This window comes from Labrus mixtus, chromosome 19 (assembly GCF_963584025.1).
Source record: "Labrus mixtus chromosome 19, fLabMix1.1, whole genome shotgun sequence".
NCBI classification, from domain to species: domain Eukaryota; kingdom Metazoa; phylum Chordata; class Actinopteri; order Labriformes; family Labridae; genus Labrus; species Labrus mixtus.
In genome coordinates this window covers 7,407,213-7,430,823 of record NC_083630.1, presented here as the reverse complement: position 1 = coordinate 7,430,823, position 23,611 = coordinate 7,407,213, and the positions used below count along the sequence as shown (strand labels likewise).

Sequence of the window (23,611 nt, the reverse complement as noted above, 5' to 3'; positions counted from 1 at the left end):
CTACTGGAGGGGAAAATATCTCCTCTTGAATGCCTTGGGCTATTGGGCACAGACCGAAGCCTGTCATCTCCAATTATTCACCAAGTGCAGGAATACCAAATAAATAATAAAAATAATAAATAAGGGTTAATAATAAATCTTATATGCAGTCTAGATTATTATGTAGATCCATATATTTTGTATATCTTCTATAGTCTCAATCTCTTATCTATTGTGTTCATATTTTACAATAACTAATACATCTGCACTTTGTCAGTAATATTGAGTCAGCTTCCGTGGACAGTGGTATTGATCACGTGATGACGTAAGGGAAGGGGCACGCACAAGGTTTTTTCACCTTTTTATGTAAACAACATGGCGATTCACGGCTGGCCCTGTTAGCCGACTGCTGCAACACTGTGCTTGTCAAACCATTACTTTTCACGTGTTAGGACGTCATACGCGTGCCCTAGCGGGAGTGACACATAGGACACATTATTAAGTGAACAAAGAAACGACTTGGAGCTGGCTCGACGAGCTGTCAAGCAGACTGTTTGACAGTCAAGCGGTAATATTTATGATAAGTCGTTAGCATTTAAGCTAGCTCAACAAACCTCTGAGTCTTAACCACGGACGATCGTTTCGTAAAAATACACTGGTGGATTACTCTGCAGAAAAAAGGAGTTTTGTGAAATTAAATTAGTGGAAGTACAAAAACTTGAGCAAAAAAAAATAAATTGACATTAGCCAGGTTAATGCAGGTGTGTTTTCTGTGCAACTGTAAGCGAACTTAAGTGTTCCCATTTCCTCTGTGTTCATGACAATTACATCATCCTATCAATGCAAAACTTTCTTGTCCTTTTTTAATTCCTCTCCCTGCCAGGCTCCCCTCAGTCTATGGGCTCTCAGTCCAGTTCTGGGATGTCTGGAGGAAGGGGCTCTTCCAGTGGCAACCCAGCTGAGCAGCCTGAAGCAGCAGAACCGAACCAGAGCAGCAGCAGCAGCAGCAGAGTCCGCAGGCCTGCTGAGAGGCAGCAAGGAGACAGACAGCCAGCATCTGAGGAGGACGTTGACTTAGCTGAAGTGCTGGCTTACCTACTAAGAAGGTGAACTGGAAGATCAAAAACAATGCACTAATATAAACCCTTTTCTAAATGTTGTTATGTGCTGTATTGTTATTTTACACAATGCGAGACATCGAAGATAAACACTCCTCTATTTTGTGTCAGGCCCTTTAGGTAGAGTTAACTTACAAACAATGAATCTTTTGGAAAAAACACAATGTAAACCTGAAACGCCCTGAGATATCAGAAAAAAATATTCCACATTGCAGGACAAATCCATTCAGTATTTCATTCTTCTACTCATTAAAACATGTTGAGTAGCTTGATGAGAGTGACATGTGGGCTGGGCGATGTGACCTAAAAAAAATCAATCAATCAATCAATTGCTTTTTTTTATCAATACAATTCAACAAAAGCAAACTGAAATACACTTTGAGGATTAATAGTAAGCAGATATTTTCTTCAGGGGTTAAAGTGCAAGCTGTGAACTTGTCTTAAAAAGTGCACTATACTGTAGCACTTCAGGAAGTTAACGAGGGGGGAGGATGTGAACTAGGGGAGCCCAAGAGGAGAGGCTGAGTAAATACATTTTTGAAAATCATGATTTTCCACACATATGATTTATCATCGCCCAGCTGTAGGGTGAGTATAAAAACTAAAAGCATGGCGTAAAATTCAAGTCCTCAATTTAAATCTCTTTAGATGTGCAAATCTACATAAATGTATAATGTCTAACTGTTTGTTTTTTTATCATCTTTTTATTTGGGATGGGTATACAACGATCAACAAACTGTACACAGAATGTCAGTATATCCCTTCCCTCCACCAACATGAACCCATACATACATGCATGTCTGCATACATAGGCCTCCATGTATACACAGAAAAACAAAGCAAAAACAATCCTAACAGTAATATTAATAATACTCTTCATAATGATAGTCAAAATAATAAGACGAGACAAAAAACAAAAAAAAAGGGGCAGAATTAAATTAAAAAATAATAATAATTAGATATCATAGCATCATAGCATCATTGCATTATCATTGTTGACAACCTTTAGAAAATTCCTCCAAGCAACAGATCAATGGAAGCCAAAAGTCCTGTATATGTAATATGGTCACGGTTACATTTTTCCAAAGTTAGTTTCTCTACCGGTAAAAATTGTGACACTTGAGCCAAAAACAACTTAAAGGTTGGCAGAGATTCATTTTTCCAAAAAAGTCATATGCATTTCTATGTTATAATTATTAATATTATGCATTTTTTTCTATCTAACTGAAAATCTGGGGAGTCATTTAATAAATACAGACAAGCGTTTAAATCAAATTCCATTTCCAAAACAGATTTATTAAAGGAATTAATAGAATTCCAAAAGTCCTTCAGCACATCACATTGCCTAACTGTTAATCTTAGTTTAGATTATTCAAATTGGAGACCATATACATAGAAAGAAGTCCAACTTCTAACACTCCATTGATGCTAAAGCTAAGTAGAGTTTACCATAACGAGTTTTAAGTTTGTTTTTAATGGACTTATTGTTCTTTGGTTAAAATGAACTTTTAGACAAAAAATAGCTTTCAGAACAAACAACTTCCCCAAAGCGTAGACTAAAGTCACCTAAAGTCCTACCTACAGTATATGTGGAGGAGACAGAACTATCAGAACAGTACCAGAATCTGTAAGAGTCAATATGAGTAAGTAGACAATGACATCTCACTGCTTACTTAAGTTAGCATTCAATACCTTAAATCAAGCCAAGGTTCCCCCGTCTGTTAGAGTAGAAAACAATACAAGACTGTGCTGCAGACAGGGCAATCCTCTGTCCAGGAGTTAATGTATTATTTGGGCTGTATTTCACCACTTGGATTGATGTGTTGTCTACCTGATGTGTTGTGTCTGCAGGGGCCAGGTCAGACTGGTCCATGGCAGTGGAGCCACAGGGCTGCAGCTGGTCCAGTCATATTCTGACTCTGATGAGGACAGTGACGGAGCCTGGGAGGGTCGGCTGGGCGACCGCTACAATCCACCAGGTAACCTCTGAACTCCTGGTTTGAAAATGAAATACTACATTGTATCTTGCTTGATAGCATAGAGCCCTTTAACACCATTCATCTGCTGAAACCTTCAGTTCTGACAGTCAAACATGCTGCTGTATTAATTAACTGTGTTTTGGACAGTGTGTACTTTGGCTGTGTGTACTCTGTGTCATTGGAAATCACCCAATACCCCCTAGCAAAAGTGAGGGGGGGATGTACAATTTTTATTGCAGATGTATAATAGTGCAATTTGTTGTATTCAGCAGGATCCAAAATAAAGATGTTTCGTGTGCTGCAACAAAATGTAGCTATTTTGTTAATTTAGAACTTTTTTTTACATTTAAAGTGGAATAAGTAGGATTTTCCGAACAAAAACAAATACATACTCATCAAACGGATCCCTCTCTATAATCACTTTGGAACCATTAGAAGTGTGTAACAGTCACAAAACATTATTTTAGTTCTCTGACGAGCTTTGTTCCCACCTGTGGCACTCCCTCCATATTCCATCTCGAGCTCACTCGTCCAGTTCTGCTCTGTACCCATTAAGCCTAGAGGGGCCCCTTCAAGTCGTGTGTTTATGAACCACAACCGACAAATCCCCTCAATGGGCCTTAAAGTAAACATGTAAAACAAACCTTGGGTAGTGAGTAGTGAATTCTTCAATTCCTGCACCCATACTGAGTATCATTTGATATCTGAAAACAGTTATCAAATCAGGTATCCTGATAACATGAACTTTAACCTACTGTATGTTACAACTTACACTGATTGTTTGATGGCAGAATGTAATCAATTCCAAATCTTTGTCTTGATGCCTTACTTATCTAGTGGACACCCAACCTGACACCAATGAGGTGGACCGAAGTGAGATCCGAACCCAGATCCTGCTTGCGACAGCCTCCTCTTCCCTGAAAGGCAGACAGAGTTTCACCCACATGCTTACAGAGGTCAGACTGTGTGGATTTAAAGCAAAATCTGTAAAAGTGCTAATGCAATTTGATGAAAAAATGTGAGTTAAAGTTCTACTTTAGCTTACATGAAACATTGACAACCCAGTTTTGACTAAATATTTAAAAGTATTGTATTCCCTTATATGCTCCAGTGTAGATTAGGGGGTTATTTTTTCTTTTCTGATTATATCTTTGCTTTTAGAGGGAACAAGGCAGATGTAGAGGCACCAGTTTTTCCCATGGAGAGTGTAGTCGTATCCGCACACAGTAAGTATTGCTTCCTTTTTGTGCATTTTAGAATATTTATCAAGAAAGAACTACAAGGTTGCACAGAGACAGAATTCACATTTTCTTGTGCTTAATGTATTTTTTTTTTTTTTGTAAAAATTAATGAACTAGACGTGATGTTTACAGGAGGGCTCCTACTGTTGTCTCTCCAATAATCTCGATTCTTTTTTCGTTGCAGTTTTCTGCCAAACTATGTTTCCCACAAGGATACATACCAACAGAAAGCCTTCTGTGGAGTGTACAGCGAGGAAGGCAACATGTTTCTCTCTGCCTGCCAAGGTAAACAAACCGAGATCAGTCCTGAGAACCCAGAGGAAATAAATTGAGTCTGAGAGGGATTTTTAAAAACTATTTGTTTAGAACATGATCACTCACACCCAAATCTGAATTCAGTGAAAATTATACCAGCTACAATTGTCTGATATCTAATTTGTTTTAAAAGTGTTTAGATAATATTTAAGTAATGCAAACTCTATATATTATATATATAACCACGTAATATATATATATATATATATATTTAACAATTAATTGTTGTTTCTTTTGGACAGTTTTAATTAGAGCCCGACCGATTAATCAGCCAGCCGATAATATCGGGCGAAATTAGCTTATCCAGTTTCTATCAGTATTGGCTAATTTTATTGCCGATATTACTCGATTTATTCACCAGTCACATAGCATTTAATTTGAGTTTCATTGTATTACTCTAGCATTTATCCCTGTGGCCTGTCACCCAATAACGATATCGGCCCCAAAAGTTCTATATCAGTCGGGCCCTCATTTTTAAGTTAATATCTCTTTTCTCAGTAAACATCACATGTTAGGGATCTATACGCCTTTCTCACTTCTCCTATTATTTGATCACAAGCATAATTGTTTATTTTTCTGTTGCTCGCTGCAGATCAGAACATCCGCCTGTACGACACCACCAAGGGGCGGTTTCACCTGCGGCGCACAGTGAAGGCCCGTGATGTGGGCTGGAGTGTGCTGGATGTCTGCTTCACTCCAGATACACAGCATGTGCTCTATTCCAGCTGGTCTGACTACAGTAAGGATAAGGGACTAGACAGTATAGACAGTATAGCACTTTGTTTATCTTTCTGATGCTAATCCGTATAATGTTTTGTTGACAGGGATAGCTTGAAAAGTTTATTTTGCAATAGAAAGGACAGTTTTTTCCTTTTGGTAGTCGTGGAATTGAGCTATGAAGCTTCAGTAAAGTATACAAGTACCAAAAGGTTGAATTAGTACAGTTATACAGTGCTTGAATCAGTTGAATAAAGTCCTTTGAAATACTCACAATGAAAAAATAAAAGTTCAAATTACATATTATTCATACAACATGCTCGTTACTTGTAGACTATGTTCTCCTAATAATTCCACAATGTAATGCAGCACATTGTATAGATGCATAGACTGTGTCTCCTTACGCAGATAAAGAGTCATTAGTGTCCAAAATCTTCATTTAAGGTGTACACTTAATCCCAGTTTTATTATAAAGGGAATTGTTAATGGATTGTATTTAGGTTGTAGCCCAGCAGATAAGATAATTTACAAATATACAAAAAGCCATTGAAATCATATACATTTTTTAAAAAGTATCCCATTGGTTCAGCAGTTTGCACAATATGTTATCCCACATGTTGCGGTGATATTCAAACATTCTCTGTCTCTGTGTGTCCTCTCTGCAGTTCATTTGTGCAGTATAGATGGAGACAGTGAAAACCACACCGCCCTGGACCTCAAGTTAGTGTTTCCCTCATAGTAACTTATAACATTACGGAGCAGGTAATCTATCATTCCCTACCAGCCGCCCCTCCTCTCCCTTCATTACCACCTGGATGAATGATGCTGTCACAACTTGTCACCTCAACATCCATCCTCTTGCTGCTGTGTGTGTGTGTGCATGTGTGTGTGTGGTGTGTTAATGGGAGAGATCATAACTTCAACAAAGCATTGCCATTGAACTCAGTACTCCTTACAAAAGCCATTGTTTAAGACATGATGCGTGCCTTCATCGAGCTTCTCATGTTGGGATGATACATAGTTGACAGTGTGGTTGTGATTTTAAATCGGTGCTGTGCTGTAGTGTCAACCAGCTTGTGTATGTGTCTTCTTTTTGTTGCCGTGTAGCCCAGATGAAAGGAGGTTCTGTGTGTTCTCACTGGCTGCGTCCACAGATGGCAATGAGATCCTGGGAGGGTGAGTACAATTTGCTATTATGCTTGAAGGCAGCCACTGACAGAGTTGAAACCAAGCCTCCAGTCTCTTTCAGAAATGTACATTCAAGCTGCAAGTCTTTCCTTTTGCGGTTTGTTCAAGGTTGAAGTTGTATAGACATATAAACATTGAAAAGAAGACATCCACACTTGATATAATGCAGTCTTAGTTAAGTCCGTCGAGTGTTATTTAAACCTTTGCTCTCTCCTTTCAGAGCAAACGATGGCTGCCTTTATGTCTTCGATCTGGAGCAGAATAAACGGACGTTGAAGGTGTGTGTGTGTGTGTGGACTGGATGTTTCTGAGTTTTGTCTGCTTCCTTTCCTGTCTTTACCCTTTACTTTGGAGTCATGTACGTATAGTGCTGGCTCACCCTGTGATCAAGGTGAGCCAGACATGAAAGTGCGCCAGCTCACTTAAAGTTCCCTGTTTGTAATGTAGCAGCACAAAGTCCCGCATCCCCTTTCTCCTCCCAGAACCCACCCCCCCCCCCCACACACACACACACACACACACACACACACACACACACACACATAGAAGTCAGTAGCAGGTCTCAGCACTCTGATTCATCACTGTCTTATGTGCTTTCTCATTCTGCCCCTCCCATTAGCACTGCATCATGTGTCTCTGGCTAATCACTGACCTTGTTACTTTGGCTCATTTATCATCCAGGAGGATTCTGATGGCGGTCCTATATTTAATAAATCCTTCAATAAGACCCAAACTAGCAATCATTGCTCACATGTGGTGCCTGACGCATGAGCCTGATATTTCCTATATATAATAGACATAATAATTACAGATGTTGTCATTGCAGTTTATTTACAGATCATCCTACATTCCTAGTTCATCTGCTTTATGGACTCACTAAAGTATTACATTTGTGGAATAAAATAGTCCGGAACAAGAGATATATAAAGACCTTCAAATCTCTGTGCACTACCTGTTTTTATTTCTGTCTTTATGTTAGTGGAAACGGTTCACAATGATTTAAGTTAACGTGTGCATTCTCTGTTGACATTTTTTATTTTTATGTAGTACTGCCAGATCTGCTCTTTCTCATGTTTTGAGAATCTACGGCTCTTAGTTGCTCTTTCATCTAGCTTTAAAATGTGTTTCCCATAGATTGAAATCTTCCAACATCTTCAGCATTTTGTCTTTCAGTCACGACACTGACATCCATCCAGTCACGCACAAGCACACAGACAAAGAAACTTCCACACAACCGTGAATACTACACACTGTCTCTCACAAAAGAAAATCGCACAAACGTACACACGCTCACTTGCTTGCACGGCCTCCACACAGGCACACTTATTGTCTTTCTTTTGTTTCCCTTCTCGTCAGATTGATGCCCACGAGGACGATGTGAATGCGGTGGCGTTCGCCGACAGCTCGTCCCAGCTGCTCTTCTCTGGCAGCGACGATGCGGTGTGCAAGGTGTGGGACAGACGGACGCTGCGGGAGGACAGACCACAGCCTGTCGGACAGCTGGCCGGCCATCGAGACGGCATCACCTTCATCCACAGCAAGGTGGGGGGTGAGGAGAGGAATGCTGCTGGTGTTTTATCAATCTGTCACTAGAAAGTTCCTCAAATCCTCCTGGGCAGTTGGATTTGACTGATTGGTTTGGGAATGATAAATTAAAAGCCAATATTAGCCCAGTGTGATCTGTCATTACTCCATTAGATGGGTGTAATATTTAGGTGTACTTTGCGTCCTTTATAAAAGTGTACGCCTCCTCACCTGTGATGTGTCTATGCCAGGGTGACGCCCGTTATCTGATCAGCAACTCGAAGGATCAGTCCATCAAGCTCTGGGATGTCAGAAAGTTCTCGCCCAAAGAGGGGTTAGCAGCCTCCCGCCTGGCTGTCACACAACAGAACTGGGATTACCGCTGGCAGCAGGTTCCCCAGAGAGGTGAGAAAGAAGTGAGGGAACTCACTCGAGCTATTGGCACTGAATAACACAGGTGGGAGGAAAGGAGGAAGACAAAGTGACATCATCAAAGAAGGGAGAGGGTGCCAAGGATAAAAACGTTAACCTTGGATTTGTATGTATGTGGGCGGTAAGGGGATATGGTAGCACTAAATGATCAACAGTAAATGGACGACGCTTCTCTAGTCTTCTGACTACTCAAAGTTTACCGACGATGTATCCAAGTATAATTTACATGAGGTTTTTATCACAGCAGCACATACGACAGCTTTCAGTAGGAATTACCCGCTTTCTAATGCGGCTGCCTTTGAAGTAACACCCGGCGTTTCCATGGCAACGATAAACATGTCGTGTCTGTCATGGCGGCTCTGTCATTGCGGTGGCCATGACAAGACACTTCCCATTACAACTATGACATTACGGATTTCTCTGGCTTTGATAACTGTTGGAAATATTTGAGATAATATTTAATTATACGTTAAGTACTCAACGAAAAAAATATATATAACAAAGGCTTAGTCAATTTTTTATAATTTAGATATTTTAGGGTAGAAATTCTACATACTGTACATTTAAATCTGTATTTTTGGGTACATTTGTTGAAACTGCTTTTCTGGGGTATTTCACTGATTGTAGAGGGGATTTTTGAGAATACTGCTTGTTTTAACTTTCCAGCTCTGAAGAGACACAAGCTGACCGGCGACACCTCTGTGATGACCTACCGCGGCCATGGCGTTCTGCACACCCTCATCCGCTGCCGTTTCTCCCCTGAGTTCAGCACGGGACAGAGGTTCATCTACTCGGGCTGCTCCACGGGCAAAATCATCAGTGAGTCTTACCCTGTCTCTCTGTGCTATGTGTAGTCATATTATTGTGTCTCTTCCATGGTATTTGACATGGAAAATAAATGAAGTGCATGATTAAATCAACATGTTAATCAAAACATCCGTTCAGGTTTTTAGATAAATGAAACTCTTTGTGTGTGTTCAGTCTATGACGTGCTGACGGGCGCTGTGGTCTCCAGACTGTCAGGCCATGATGCATGTGTGAGGGACGTCAGCTGGCATCCCTACGAGGACAACATCGTCAGCAGCTCTGTGAGTGCTGTTAATGCAAACTGTTAAACCAGAGGCAGTGTGAAAAACGTGTCACCATTAATGTAACATACAATTTAAAAATGCTGTTTGAAAGACTAAAATGCTTTTATGAGGAGACACCAGGCAGGGTTTTTTTATTCAGTAATGAAATACCAGAAAGTGAAAGAAATTAGAGAAGTTGATGAGATTTCTGATTTTAAAAAAAAAACACATAATGGATGATTTCCAAAAATACAAGTATATTTTATATATTATATTGACTTTTAAACAGTTTCTCTCTTTGCTGTGAACACAATCAGACTTTTTTTCTCATAGCTGGACAAATATAAGCTCTAAGTTATCTTAAGTTGTTGCTGTCCACTGGAGTAAAAAACACATCTTGCACATTGTTGATGAAACTGCAAATAAGCTGGCAGAAAGAACTGCAGGACTCTTGACGTCGTCATCTTTACAGGTTCAGTAAATCCACACGATGATGATGTTACATGGCCAATGAAAAATAGCGTTTATTTCAATAAAGTTCAAAAACACCTGTATGAACGACTCCAAGACATCTCAGCTTAGCATTTGATAACATTTGTTGCAGAAGATTATCAAAAGTATTTCAGCTGGCCAAAGCACAGTGTACATTTGTTCTCCATTGTAATGGATAGACGTAAAAGGCAACTCATATGACAACAGAATTTTTCAGTTTAAAAAATAACCAGAACTTCCACCAGATGTGTTTTCAATGTGTGTCAGCTCTGCTCCGGTACGGCTCCGTGCTCCATCGTCCGTCAACACCCACAGGCTGCGTTCTTAGAGCGCAGTATGGTACGGCCGTACAGCTGAGTCCCGAGACCAAGAAGTTCCTGCAATAATTAAAATATTATATATATATATATATATTTCTCTATATATATAATTCTGAAAATAAACCGGACGTCTTCATGTTGCTTTGGCGTCTGACTTCCTGTCCCACTTGGTCCGCTTTGTGGTAAATTGATGCGCCGTGCTCCAGCATCCTTCAAAAAAAATAAGAAGCCTTAAGTATGTGCTGCAGAGGGCTCCATACTGCCGGAGCTGAGACGCAGCACAGCGGAGCCAGTGCAAGCACACACATTGACTGAAGTAAAAAAAACAATCAGCTCTGCTGCTGTGACGGAGTGGAGACAGACTGAACACGCATCAGGTGGAATTAAGCAGTAATTAAAAGTTCTACGTAAGCCCTGTGACTTAATCGTGCAGCAAAGTCAAGAAGAACCAACCTGTTTAAAATCTTGTAACAGAAACGTATTCAACTGTGTTTCTCCACAGTGGGACGGCGCGGTGCGCATGTGGGAGCACAGACAGACCCATCCTCTCGAGGAAGGGAGAGAGGGAGAGAGACTGACAACGGGAGAGAAGGACCTTTGAGACGGCGAGAAAGGAAGAAAAAAAAAAGTCAGAGGAGGCGGCATATCCACGGAGGGCTCGAGGCTGGCCCGTACAGAGGAAAACAATAAGCTCAGAAGAACTGGGAGAGACTTTCATTACTTTTTAAATTCAATGCTGGATATTCATTATTACATTAATTGAGTGGTTGTTAGTTGTTCGTTGAGAAGGCATTATAGCCTTACACTGTCATGGACAGACGGGCACAGTGGGACGGCCTACTTCTTTTTTCAGTGTTTTTTTTAATGGCCTGAATCCACGTCACAACAAAAATGTGCTTTAGCTCTTAACGCCAAGCACTGCACTTACTTAAAGAGCATCTGAAATTAAAAGGTAAGCTAGTCATTTGAAAATCAAAAAGTTGGATATTGCAGGATGAAACTTGGGATGATTCTGTATAAATGTAAAGTATTTTAATGGTATGTGTGTTCAGGGAGTGTATTTAGATAGTTGTTAGGTTTGCCGGCTTGGACTCACTTTTGACTGTGCTGTCAGGATTACGGAGTCTTCTTTGAAGGCCTGTCATGTTCAGACGCCACCTTTAAACACCCCGTATATTCAAAGAATCTAGCACATCATTTTGCCACACTGAAGGCACAGCTCCTAAAGTCTGCTGTCCTGGAGTAAACAATTGGTCGGCCACTTGGTAAACTGTAGAAAGGACACTTACTAGGGGTCAGCATGCAAGTTGACCAGGATGCTGAAATGTTTTAAGTGTTTAATCACAAACGATTGTACAGTAGTTTCTCTCTAGACCACCTTAAGTCTTAAGGCAACACCCCCCCCCCCCCCCCCCCCCCCCCCCCCCGGACTCTAAACACAAAGCCCTGAGCCAACTTAGAAAACCCAGGCTAATTTTTTGTGAGCCAATATAAACCTGTGATCTGTTTCAAAGATTTGAATGTTTATGATACAATGTTTAAGACTTGTTAAAGGGACTGGGGATGTGTGCGTGAATCAAAAGTTACACACTGATCTGTATTATGCAATCTTCAGGGGTTTATATCAAAGCTCATGTTTCACTCTCGGACCGTTGTTTTACGGTAACAATAAAACCTCTCTTTAAATGTATCACCAATGAATGCAAGCTTTTCTACTTCTGCTTTTTTACTGTTGCTCACATTATGAAGGGCTTGAACAGCAAAGTCTACAGAGGAAGGTTTCTTTGTACGTTTTCTTAAGTGGTGTCACATTGAGCAAACATTTGAGAGAAAGCTAAAAATAGTTCAAACTTTTCCTCTTTCACTTAATTTCTTTGTCCCGTTGGCTAAAGGAAACTGTTACATGTGTGTTTGACAGTGGCATATAACAGACAGCTGGTTATTAGATGCTAACAGGGACCATAGAAAAGTCATGTGAGGGTCATTTAACTGAGAGAAATGCGGTTAGTGGTCTATCATGAGTCTGTGTCATGTCTGGTTTCTTCTACACTGACGAGTGTTGTAGTACTGCAGTTCAGTCTCGGTCAGAAGATTATTGCTACTTTTCCACGACATGGTCTTGACTCAGTCTTGATCCCTAAATGTCTTGGTCTTGTCTGGGTCTTGGGGATGTCTCGGTCTCGGTTAGTGTGGTCTTGACTACAACACTAACACTTTGGTTTGAGATCATTTGGTAGGAAGTGGAGGTCACATTACAATGAAATCACACAGCAAAGTAAACACAACTGCTTCTCCAATTAATTGGTTTTAATGGGGGGTTGGGGGGGCAGGATTTTGCTACAGCTGAAAAGGCAGATAGGGAGTAGTAACAGCTTATAAAATAAAAGCACACATGATGTCCTGAACAAACTAAAAGCACCCCTTCACACAGAGACTGCAGTAGTGTCCCTGGTAGCATGGCTTTGGGCTCTTTATAAGACTGCATGTCCTGGCTTCTGAAAACCGCTCAAGTGTGTTTTATTGAGCATAAGTCCCACAGAAAGACTAAATGTACTTGATTTGGCACCGGGCGTTAAAGAGGTGTAATCAGCCCTGGCTTGAAGAGAGGGCCTGGAAATAAAGGCTCAAGGGTGTCGAGAGAAACGCAGCTGTTCGTGGCGCCAAATGCAGGCTGGCAACAGTTTAAAACTTAAATTAGTATTGGCTCCAACAGCTGATTCTAAGAAAGGAGGGACTGAAGAGAACCAAACAAGGAGCCAAATTAACCATTTCATGTGAGAATGATTCTCAGTGCGAGATGAGACACGTTTTTTTTGGATGTTCGGCGCAAATGTAATTGAACGATGATGCATGTATGTCTGATTAGAAGTACTTGTGTGAGGCCACTGTGCACAGTTTGGGGTTCATTTTCAAAGTCACAGATTTAGTAGTCTGTAATCAGCCACCGTCTAGCAGCATGAAACTCGAAAATGCTTTGGAACATGGATAAGAGAATAATGGGGTCAGTAAGAGGAGCAGCCATTATCATGTCCACACTCTGAGTCTGTGTTGAGGGGGAGGGCTTTAGGGGCGAAAGGGAACAGAGGGATTGTATTTTTATAACCATGTGCTCTCTTGCACGCCTGACAGTGATAAAGTAGAAAGGCTCCCAGAGAACAACTGTCCTGCCTTTCACAGGCGAGGAGAAGTGAGGCAGACTACAGCACACAGGCTCTCGTTGGGACAAAAACAGACAAGGAGAGCAAGACTTCTCAAACTTCTAAAAAGCTCCACCAGGAATACAAAGGGATAAACATGGATGTAAAGATTGAAAAGTCGTCAAATGGCTTCACACCAGATATCAACTTGGAGAAGTTATGCAAGTCAGCTGCAGAGCTGATAGTGCCAGGAAACGTCATCCTCAGGCTGCTGAACGCTGCTCTGGTGTTTGTGACGGACCTGCTGGCCAGACTTTTTGGAAGCAACCTGGTCAAAAGACATTTCCACCTCATGCTGTCTGCCTTGGTTCTGTTTGGGCCTCTGTTGAGTTTCTGGGTGTCAAAGTATAGCATCTTCGCTAACAGCAATCACTACCTGTACAGGTGAGATCTCTGGAATATCCAAAGGGTGATGGTTGTGTTGGTGCTTTCACCTGAAATTTCACAGTGATGAGTAGCTGCATATGAAGGAAAGTATTGTACAAAGTGAAGCATGATTTGAACTACATTCAGCTAAAACAATCGGCCCTGTCATTAGCCCAAAAGTCATTAAGTCAATTTGAGATTTCTTCAGTTTAACTTTTAAATACAAGTTATGGCTTACTTCTAAAGTATACACGGTGAATATTTCACATGTTAACAGCAAGAATAACAAACTGACTGTACTAAAAAAGAAAAGACAGATTCTTTGTTTTCCCACATGGGGGAATTTGTGTAGCAGCAGGAGCACACAGACGACAACATATACAAACACAACATCAACAGTGAAATCAAAATGAAGAAAATCTGAACACAACACGATGTGCAACAATATAAAACATTGCAGTAAATTCAGTCAAGAGCTCATACCTAAATTTACATTTTTACTAAGTTATGTAAAGTGCAATGTGGATGTGTGCAAATGTGAAACTTGAAGTGCACATTTGCAACTATAAGATCATCGTGATGTATATTCTCTGTATACCTTCATCATTTCTACAGTCAGTCTGAAACTACAAACTTGTCTACTGGTCAACAGCTGATTTTAAAAGCAATAAAAATGAACCATTCAGTGGTTTTCTTAATCCGCCTATAGACACTAACATGTTGGCAAATGATGACTATTATAAGCAGACTTTTACTGACTCCTCTCTTCATGTGCAACTCTGATGGTTTAACTTTAACCATGACTCCTGCAGTGATGTAGTGTGGCGATTGTTTGTTCACAGGTTTTAACTAAACAGAAAGTTTTCAGTTAGAATTTTAAATTAAAAGTATAATCACATTATTTTTGAAGGATACTCTGCTAAGTGACCGGGCATTTTTGCATTCTAACAGCTTAATTAATACTGTCCTTGTGATTTATAAATACAGAAAAAAGTTTAAACAATTGTTCTTTTTTCATAACATGTCAGTAGATACCTTTCTAACTGCACATATGAAGGGATATGTAATTATATCTAAATGAGTACCACTTCGTCTAATTTTTAACCTCACATAATTTATGATGTGAATCTCAACCTTCCTTTTAAAAAAAACGTCTGTGTGGATGTAATAATAATAAATAAATAAGACTGAGCCTTGAACTTTTAGGCTTCATTCATTCTTCAGCAGCAGGCTAGAACTGGTTATTTTCATGGCAGAAGTTATTCTCATTTTTTGTACAAACAGGAAGTTCCTGAAGTCCACTTGGGGTTGGACGTGCATCTTCTCAGGTTCCTTCACCCTTCTTCTCTCCGCCTCAGCCCGTCATCCCCCCTCTCTCCTACTTCGCCACCTCTCTCGGGTAGGGGTTGTGGGGTTGCTCTGGTGGGGATCTCAGCGTATCCTGACACTGCTGGAGGATGCAGCAGGAACCTGTTATGAGCCTATAACACCTGATCAAGATACCCAAGGTACTGCCTCCTCAGCACAGCCCCTGTTGCTTCTGCATGAGGACCAGACCAAGGCCTCGTGCCTCAGAGCCAACATGGTGTGGAGAGCTTATGAAGTATCCCAGGACATCCTCATCCTCTGCTTGTGTTGCCTGCAGCTTGTGGAGGAAGTGTCCGTCTTTGGCCGTCACCTAGCTCAAACAAAGCCTCTGCAGAGATCCTCATGTGGGCCTTTAAGGTTCATCTTCCTCCTGTGTGTAGTCCTACTCACTCTTTGGATGTTCCTGCTGCTGTGTTTGCTTGCACACTTCCCCAAGTTCCCCTCCCAGCAGCTAGGGGGAGCTCTGGGCTACCTGGGATGGAGAGGACTCTATCAGGGATGGTACAGACTGAAACCGGGCTGGGGCTGCCCTGGTTTGCCAGAAGGACATTTTAGCATCACAGACATTCAAAAACACTCTCAGTAATTATGAAACCTTCAGTTGATGATGGTTTTTTTTGTATGTGATCTTGAAAGCTAAGCTAAGGTCAAGAAAGTCAAAATGACCTCTCATTAGTGTTGGGAAATTTTAAACACCCTTGTCTATACTTCACATCTCTTGAACAATATGCAGGAAGCTGTGATTATTGGTCAATACTCTAAAACCCATGTTTCAAAAACCTTCAGACAAAAGTAATTTTGTAATAGGAATCGTGTTTTATTTTGTAATAGGAACCAAAATGAATGCACAATATGAAAGTTTTTTTTTTTGCACAATATGAAATTGAAGGTTTTTATTTCAAGTTGGTGTATTGTAACTTCATAAGCGTGTCATACTAAACTAGCTGTGTCTTGTTAGAAGAAAGCCTGGGTGTGCTGGCTTTCAGTCTCAGTAGATGAGAGCCTTGCCGTCTCCTCTGGGCTTCTTAATCTTGTTGTAGTTCTTGTTAATGATGTCAAACAGCACAGCCTGAAGAGAGAGCGACACGGGGGGAGAGACATCAGGGGAAATGTAGCAAGAGGCGCATATAAGAAAGACAGACAGCACGGGAGAGAGACAGAAAGGTTACAGGCTATTATAAATAAGAAGAGACGTGCAGTTCCAGAGCTGTTAGACTGTCACACAGCTGCTTTCATCATCACCTGTACTGCCTTGTTCATTAACAGCATCAAACACAGGGGGGACAATAGCAAGAGGAAGGAGACAAACAGTGACTAATGGGTGGGAGATGGAGCTCCAATCAATTTAACACGAGCGCAGCAATTACTTTAATTACCCTCCTATTAAGGAATGGATTCCATTTAGCCGCTGTCCCTGCTGCTGGGACATGGCAGGAATATTTTATAGATGTGTGCATAGTTTTATTTAGAACACAGTGTGTCATAACAAGACATGGAATATTAAGTCTGACACGTTAACAATATCACATGGTCATTCTTAGAGATGTGGTGACAGTTTTCCTACATTTTAAAATTCATTAAAACATTTTTTTTTCCTTCAGTTTTCAAAACAAAAACACAAACATGCTTCACAACCTTTTTAAATAAAACAAAGCCCTAAAAGTAAACAGTAGCCGAGATGGGGTCTTACATATGTGTTGCGGATGTCCAGGACCACAAGGCGGAGCTCCCAGTACTGATACTGGTCCAGCTCGTGAACCAGCTGTCTGTAGTCTCCCTGCCGCAGAGAGCACACAGAACACAGAGTTGATATGCAAGATCATACAAGACATGGCACGTCCAGTGTGTACCCAATTTGTCGGAGAGCAGAACATTGTCGTAATTGCTTTTTACTTTACACACAAAGCAAAGAGTACAGTCTGCAGATGGCACCACGATGAACAGCCTCGTTTTATGTTCATTTCTGAAATAACTTAAGATCAATATAACACCAACACAAACATTACAGCGTGCCGCTCTGATCGAGACACCAAACATGAGATACTGACCACATGGGATTGTTTGGCAGCTTTGGCCACAGCATCACCTCTCTCACTGTAGTATCTGACAATCCAAAGACAGACAAGTCATTGCTTTGTAACAATCTACCTAATTTAAAAGCACTCAGCAATTTACAATGTTGTTAAATGATGGTTAAAAATGTCAAATGCAAATGATTGGCATGACTGAGCCCCTACTACTAGCTGCAAAGAAAGAGCTATTACAGTACCAGCCAACACCTGTACAGATGTGTGTGTGTGTGTGTGTGTGTGTGTGTGTGTGTGTGTGTGTGGATGGACATGAACAACTTCATCATCACACATAAAAAAAAAGAGTTGCATCTTGTTATTCTCCCTTCATCTTTAAATAAATAAAACACATCTACCACATGATATGGGCTGCAGAGCTTTGGGTTCTTACTTAGAAATCTGAGTCTGGAATCCCTCGATCTTGGTGCGCGTGTTGGTCAGCAGCTCGAACACTTTCTCCTGTTGGGACAAGAGTAATGACATCAAGTCTAACTGGACACATTTAACACAAACGGATATGCCGTACAGAAGGTGAAAATGTGGAAGCGAGTGTGAGAGCAATCACACTGATTCAGACATTCCTGAGCAGATACCAACCTGAACAGCCACTCCAAAGTTGTTACCATCTTCAATTTTAGGGATCTGGAGTTGTACCCACATTGACACCTGCAAGGAAAACCTGAATTCATTCATCCTGTGCATGATACAAAAGTTACTTCATAGTCTTAACTGTTAATCTGATTTTTCCTTAAACATTTTAAATATGTATTTTTTTATGGCAATCCTTCATGTCTTCTCTCCTGAAACATATAACACACCTTCAGGTAAAGTAAGCCTTATTGTATTCAATCTTTTTCTTTACTCAAGTTGTGAACTAGATCACTAAGTATGGCAACATTTGGACTCATTTTCTCTCTACAAAATGAAACTGAGAGGATCATTTAAGAGGCCAACCGTGTTGAGCTTCTCCTTCAGAGTCTGGATCTGAGGCTTGACCTCATGCAGGAGACTCTCCACTCGCTCATTGCTGCAGATGGGACCACAAGGAGGCCCTGTTGGACAAGAAAGCCCAAAGCATTCATTCTCTTTGTCATGATATCAAATACCCTGGGTCAGTAGGAATACGAGTTCCTATCTAATTTAGACAATGGAGGTAAAAGCTGTTTAGTGGCTCCACAGAAACTACTAATTCACCGTGATGAATGAGATAAGTGAACAAGCAAATAATAATCTCAGTTTAAGAAATGTTTTCATGCTTTACTTTCTTTCATTGAGATTTTAAATTAACACAAATCAACTTTCTGGCATATAAAACTAAATGTTTTCTACATCGTCCACTTTCCTTTCATTGTAAAACAACCTTATTATAAAGTATTTGATGACCACTCTATGAGATAATCATAACTCTTCCACATTCAGTCTTTATGTTTCTTTTTCTGTCTCTGCAGCATCAGTCTCCTCATTTACCTGAATCTTCGTCCTCTTTATCGCCGTCTTTGTCCTTGTCTTTCTTCCCTTCCTTTGCCTCCTTCTGCATCAAGAGAACAGAAGGCAGAAGAGTCAAAAGGTTTTCAAATCCTAAAATTCTCTTAACCAATCACAAATGTTGGCTCTCTTTGTTTAAGAAATGTAACCTATAGCCTGTGTTTCTCAACCACAGCATTAAGATGTTAATCTTTGTTTTGAAATGTTTCCAACATGAAACTTGAGTTCAATATGCGACGTGTTAAAGTCAGTGGTTATTTTCTGTTGCATGTATTTTGAATACTAGTCTCATCAAATGTTCCCTGACCATGATTTAATGGCAACAATTTAAGATTTTTTTTTTTGTTTTTAAGCAAACCAATCAAGTAAAACACCCACTCTCTGCCAATTTGTAAAACAGCCTTGGAAATTTCACAGGGGCTGTTGCCATGGTGATATGGGACTCTGTGTTATGTCTTGATATCTTATGAAACGCTAAATATAAACTCTTGGCAGAGGATCCCAACTGAAAGGCTTCATGCAAAAAAAAACATGCTACTGTGAAATATATCTTATACATTAATATATTATTTGTCCCTTTTCCTTGAACCTCTTTGACCTTTATATTTCTTCAAATGGTATTCACTTCTAGGTCATTACAGTAAGTTGAATTTCTAATCAAAGAAATGTCTTAACCCTCCAGTGCTTCAACATGTTGGAACATTAAAGCCTGAACCCTGAACATGGGACCCACCTCCTCTTTCTTCTTGCGCTTGGCCTCCTCTTTAGCTGGGTCTGGAATGGGAATATCAAGTGGAGCCTTCAAAGAGGCGAGGTCATCGCAGCTGAAAGATGTCTGACAGAAACACAAGTTAGAAATGTTACTTCGGACAGCTTTTCTGTGTTAGACACACATTTACATGTCAAGGACACCCAACTGATAAGAGTCCAGAAAATCTTGTTCAGAAAAATGTGACAAAGGAACAGAGAGTCTCCTTATTTTGATAAAGAGGCCTCAGGTGACCCTGACAGACTCCTGCAGGACCCTGGTTTGTGTGAGAGTCACAGATTGATACCTTAAGCAGCATCTGCAGCTCTTCAATCTTCTGTGGGAAGAATTTTGAAACCAGATCTTCTGCCTGTTATACAAGAAATGATTATTAGGCTACTTAGCACCGACCCTCTTAATGTTATAAACTTTAATCCAGTTAGACAATATGTCTTAGTGTTAATACATTACCTCCTTGGTGAGCTTCAGGCAGAAGTCGTCCACCTGCAGCGAAAAGATAACGTCATTAATTTATCATTCTTATTTTTGAGACAACGTCAAAGTAAAGTCAGAAAAAAGGGAAATGACAAAACACTTTTAAAGCTAGTACTAACTAACTGCTCTCCTCTGTTTACTTACCATATCTGAACAAACACATCTGAACACATGATCGCTATATTTACGTATCTTACACATCGACCAGCACATTTAAAGTGAGGTGCAGCACATTATCAAATCAAGCTAGCAGATTAACGAGTTCATGTTCACCTGTTTCTTCGACTCTAGTCCGATACCAACAGAAGCCATGTCGTCCCTGCAGAGGAAAAGTTGTTGGTTAGTGTTTCTCTAAGCCTTAAAACTTCATGAAAACTTCGAAAAAGGATTATTAGCTCTTCATTTATGTAATTCAATGCCGTGGCACAACACGGAAAGTTACTCACAGTTACTCAGCATAAAAAGCGAAAACGAAAGTAAAGCGCATTTGCAGACAGTTCCGTACTTTCCAATTTTTTTATTCAACATCCCTGCTGCATTGTGGTACTTGTAGTTTTGGAAAGCAAAAAAAAAAAAAAAGGCACGTCTTGCTAATATTATACAAGATGCAGAGCTACTTTGAGGACTATATGCTATGTATTTATTATTCTTGAATCCCGTCTTCTTCTTTTTTTTATTGAACGCATACATTGAAACAACATAGACATGCAGTCAAATAAACAGCTTAGTGCGTAGTGTTAGGTGAAATTGCTGTGATGTAGAAACACTTTTATTTATTCTTTCTTTATTTCGAACGATTAAAAATAGATGAAAATGAATAAACAAGTGGAAAAGAAAATCTGTATAAAAAAAATAAATAAATAAAAAGCGAATTTCTATATGATACACATTTGACTCGTTCAAAAAGGGATAGGAAGAAGCCTAGGCTTGTCAAGTCCTACCCCCATTCTTCAGCATTAACAAATGCAAAATCCAATAAAATAAAATAAACGGACAATACAAAAAAAATACTCCAATCGAGCTATTAAGAAAAAACAGAACAAAATAAAACAAAACAAAAAAAAACGAACAAAAACTTCAGACTTTGTCCAACAACTTGTTTTTTTGGCCTATCTTGAAAACAGGCCCTCAAGATAAGAGAGAAAAAAATCCGATGACTATTGCTTTGACATACACAATAAAGATTGTAATATCATTCATAATAAAATTGTTATAATAATGTTTTTCTTTGTAATTTTTACTTTCACTGACAAACAAATAAATACAAAAATGATGTGTTGATGTATGGGGGTCTGTACCACCCAGTCTCCAAAAGACTGCAGTCCTTGACATGAAAAAAAACATGTTTTAATTCAGAAAAATACCTGTTAAATCATACACCATTTTGGACTTTGACCACTAGATGGTGCTACTGTGGAGTAAATGAAACTGCCTTTTTGCATACAACAAAAATAACATGACAATTGACACAATGGTGCGTTGAGATTTTTTTTGACTGGGGCAGCCCAGCTGGGACATTAACTTATGCAGGGCTTGTAGGGAGTAGTTGTGTGCAAATACAAAAAAATAATAACATTTATTTAACCCTTCTGTCTCCACTAACCTTCACATACAGAAGTCATATTCCTATGTAGATGTTTTTTACTCTTTAAGTTTCATTCTTTAAGGACTTTAAGGCAGTGGTTCTCAACTGGTCTAGCCTCAGGACCCACCATCAACTCCTTAATGAGAATTTCTGATATTTTTCAACCAATGAGATTTTTAAAATGAAAAATGGTGCAGTTTGGACTTCAGACAGTACAACACATGTGACAGAACAAAGAGACGAAAACAAAACAAACATGCTTTAAAAGTGCTTCATATACTTTTTGAAATTTTTTTCCCCCAGGCACACGTTCACGACCCACTTTTGGGTCCCGACCCACCAGTTGAGAACCGCTGCTCTAAAGGAAGACGTCTCCAAAGTCACAAATGAAAATGTATCACATTAAAATACAAAGAAAGCCACTTGAGGCCCCGATTAGATGATTTTATCATCAGCCCCTGCATCTGATAAAGGCAAATAGCCAATCAAGGTTCAGAATTTTTGGGTGGCACCAGTAGAGGTCAGTCAGATCTGCAGAACTGGCCCCCTGCTGGCCACGCCCCTGGGTTGAAATCGTCAGAGTAAACCTGAGAATGTAAGCCTTTTTTTTAATCCAAAATAACATATTGATATCTAAGGTATATCAATCATTTAGCCTCAATGACACCACTAGTCTTCTAGAAATATACTCAAAATTATTCAGACTCTGCAGGATGGAGATTTTCTCTTTTAACACATTTAAACTATAATGTGGATTTTTCTATGTAACAAAAACTATCTTAAGAAAAAGGTCCAGAGGTCTTCCCAAACACGAGAGCAACACTTTCTGGCTCATTATTGATCAGGCCAAAGTGTGACTGTTGTTGATAGCAGGGTACTGTCTGCTGTCGTAGATCAGCTGTCACATGGTTTCCTTCATCAGAGGCCGTGTGGACAGAGCCGGGGTCAGTCCAGTCAGGTTACAAGCTTAAACAAATACTGGATCCTGAGTGGACAGAATATAGACGTCAGCGCCTCCCATTGTAAACACCGTCCTGGTCATTTGCACAGTAACATGCTCTCATCACATCAACATGCTCTGTGTTTTACTATGAGTACTTCACCTGTATCTATCTCTAATTACACCTGGAGATAGAGCAGCATACAGTGTACTATAATAAATCACTAATCGGACATGAGGTCTTATTGGAAACTGGATCCAAAGTTCAAAGGGTGCAAATGTTTACAGAGCTAGTGCCATTATTTGTTGATCCCTTGATTTGATTAAGTGTTTGAAATACAGAGACGTGTGCTTTTCAGTACAGAGAGGCTGAGGAGAAATATGACGTACAAAGGTCATGTGTCTGAACAAAGGTGGGAGAGCTTGAGCGAGCTATAGAGAAAAAAACCTCAAGGTTTGTGACCATGACTTAAGTTATCCTTTTCACCAATGTTTATGGTTAGGGTATGTATTGTTTTATTCAAATATATCCTCACGTACATTTTAATACACAATGGAAACAACATCTTCTGGCACTATCAGTATATGAGATCCATGTATTACTTTTTTTTATCTTTGATGAAAATCTCTGCGGTTTGATTTCTTCTGAAATTCTTCCTCCATGATCCGAGCGAGCCACAGTCTTGCATATTAAAATTAAAAGCTTTATTGAATGTCATAACCGGCCATTTAAGCTATTCCATTTAAATATGGAAATCTAAACTTTGTTGTAAAACTTTGAATACTAAGAAAAGGAAAGGCGCACGGTCAGGCATTAAATGATCATTTCAGTCTTTAGATTAAGAGTTTGTAGAATATTATTTAACCAGGTTGGTCCCATTGAGATTTAGAACCTCTTTTCTAAGGAAGACAGTCAGCAGCAAAAAACACAAATTTACAGACAGAGAACGGGAGACCAAGTACAATTTACAAAACACTCAATT

At 39.9% G+C, this 23,611-nt stretch overlaps 3 protein-coding genes across 3 annotated transcripts; 2 read left to right on the top strand and 1 right to left on the bottom strand.

Annotated features, from left to right (window-relative positions):
• Positions 1-328: 328 nt before the first annotated feature.
• dcaf11 (ddb1 and cul4 associated factor 11) lies at positions 329-12,065 on the top strand. The gene is made up of 15 exons (XM_061065033.1): positions 329-547; positions 863-1,085; positions 2,949-3,076; positions 3,914-4,032; positions 4,238-4,302; positions 4,502-4,602; positions 5,225-5,371; positions 6,015-6,069; positions 6,457-6,525; positions 6,758-6,815; positions 7,894-8,079; positions 8,313-8,466; positions 9,160-9,312; positions 9,475-9,581; positions 10,878-12,065. Exons 2-15 carry the CDS (start codon positions 877-879, stop codon positions 10,974-10,976), a joined length of 1,650 nt encoding a protein of 549 aa, XP_060921016.1. The 5' UTR covers positions 329-547; positions 863-876; the 3' UTR covers positions 10,977-12,065.
• Positions 12,066-12,690: 625 nt separating this feature from the next.
• Positions 12,691-16,158, top strand: LOC132994584 (fat storage-inducing transmembrane protein 1). The gene is made up of 2 exons (XM_061065031.1): positions 12,691-13,956; positions 15,223-16,158. The coding sequence occupies exons 1-2, from the start codon at positions 13,670-13,672 to the stop codon at positions 15,890-15,892; spliced, it is 957 nt and encodes a 318-aa protein (XP_060921014.1). The 5' UTR covers positions 12,691-13,669; the 3' UTR covers positions 15,893-16,158.
• Positions 16,159-16,184: 26 nt separating this feature from the next.
• Positions 16,185-20,622, bottom strand: psme1 (proteasome activator subunit 1). Its single transcript, XM_061065032.1, has 12 exons — positions 20,550-20,622; positions 20,377-20,422; positions 20,080-20,112; positions 19,916-19,978; positions 19,594-19,695; positions 18,843-18,906; positions 18,330-18,427; positions 17,973-18,041; positions 17,767-17,834; positions 17,355-17,409; positions 16,997-17,083; positions 16,185-16,375 (listed from the first exon to the last, which is right to left on the bottom strand). Exons 2-12 carry the CDS (start codon positions 20,413-20,415, stop codon positions 16,295-16,297), a joined length of 759 nt encoding a protein of 252 aa, XP_060921015.1. The 5' UTR covers positions 20,416-20,422; positions 20,550-20,622; the 3' UTR covers positions 16,185-16,294.
• Between the last annotated feature and the right edge of the window lie 2,989 nt (positions 20,623-23,611).

What these genes read in the sequence shown, in the direction of transcription:
- dcaf11 (XM_061065033.1), top strand. Translation starts at nt 877, where the DNA reads ATGGGCTCTCAGTCCAGTTCTGGGATGTCTGGAGGAAGGGGCTCTTCC. An exon ending in CTGGCTTACCTACTAAGAAG is followed by an intron (nt 1,086 to 2,948) that starts GTGAACTGGAAG and finishes TTGTGTCTGCAG; the next exon opens with GGGCCAGGTCAGACTGGTCC. An exon ending in CGACCGCTACAATCCACCAG is followed by an intron (nt 3,077 to 3,913) that starts GTAACCTCTGAA and finishes TTACTTATCTAG; the next exon opens with TGGACACCCAACCTGACACC.
- LOC132994584 (XM_061065031.1), top strand. Translation starts at nt 13,670, where the DNA reads ATGGATGTAAAGATTGAAAAGTCGTCAAATGGCTTCACACCAGATATC. An exon ending in AGCAATCACTACCTGTACAG is followed by an intron (nt 13,957 to 15,222) that starts GTGAGATCTCTG and finishes TTGTACAAACAG; the next exon opens with GAAGTTCCTGAAGTCCACTT.
- psme1 (XM_061065032.1), bottom strand. Translation starts at nt 20,415, where the DNA reads ATGGCTTCTGTTGGTATCGGACTAGAGTCGAAGAAACAG. An exon ending in GCCTGAAGCTCACCAAGGAG is followed by an intron (nt 19,979 to 20,079) that starts GTAATGTATTAA and finishes CTTGTATAACAG; the next exon opens with GCAGAAGATCTGGTTTCAAA. An exon ending in TAAAGAGGACGAAGATTCAG is followed by an intron (nt 18,428 to 18,842) that starts GTAAATGAGGAG and finishes CTTGTCCAACAG; the next exon opens with GGCCTCCTTGTGGTCCCATC.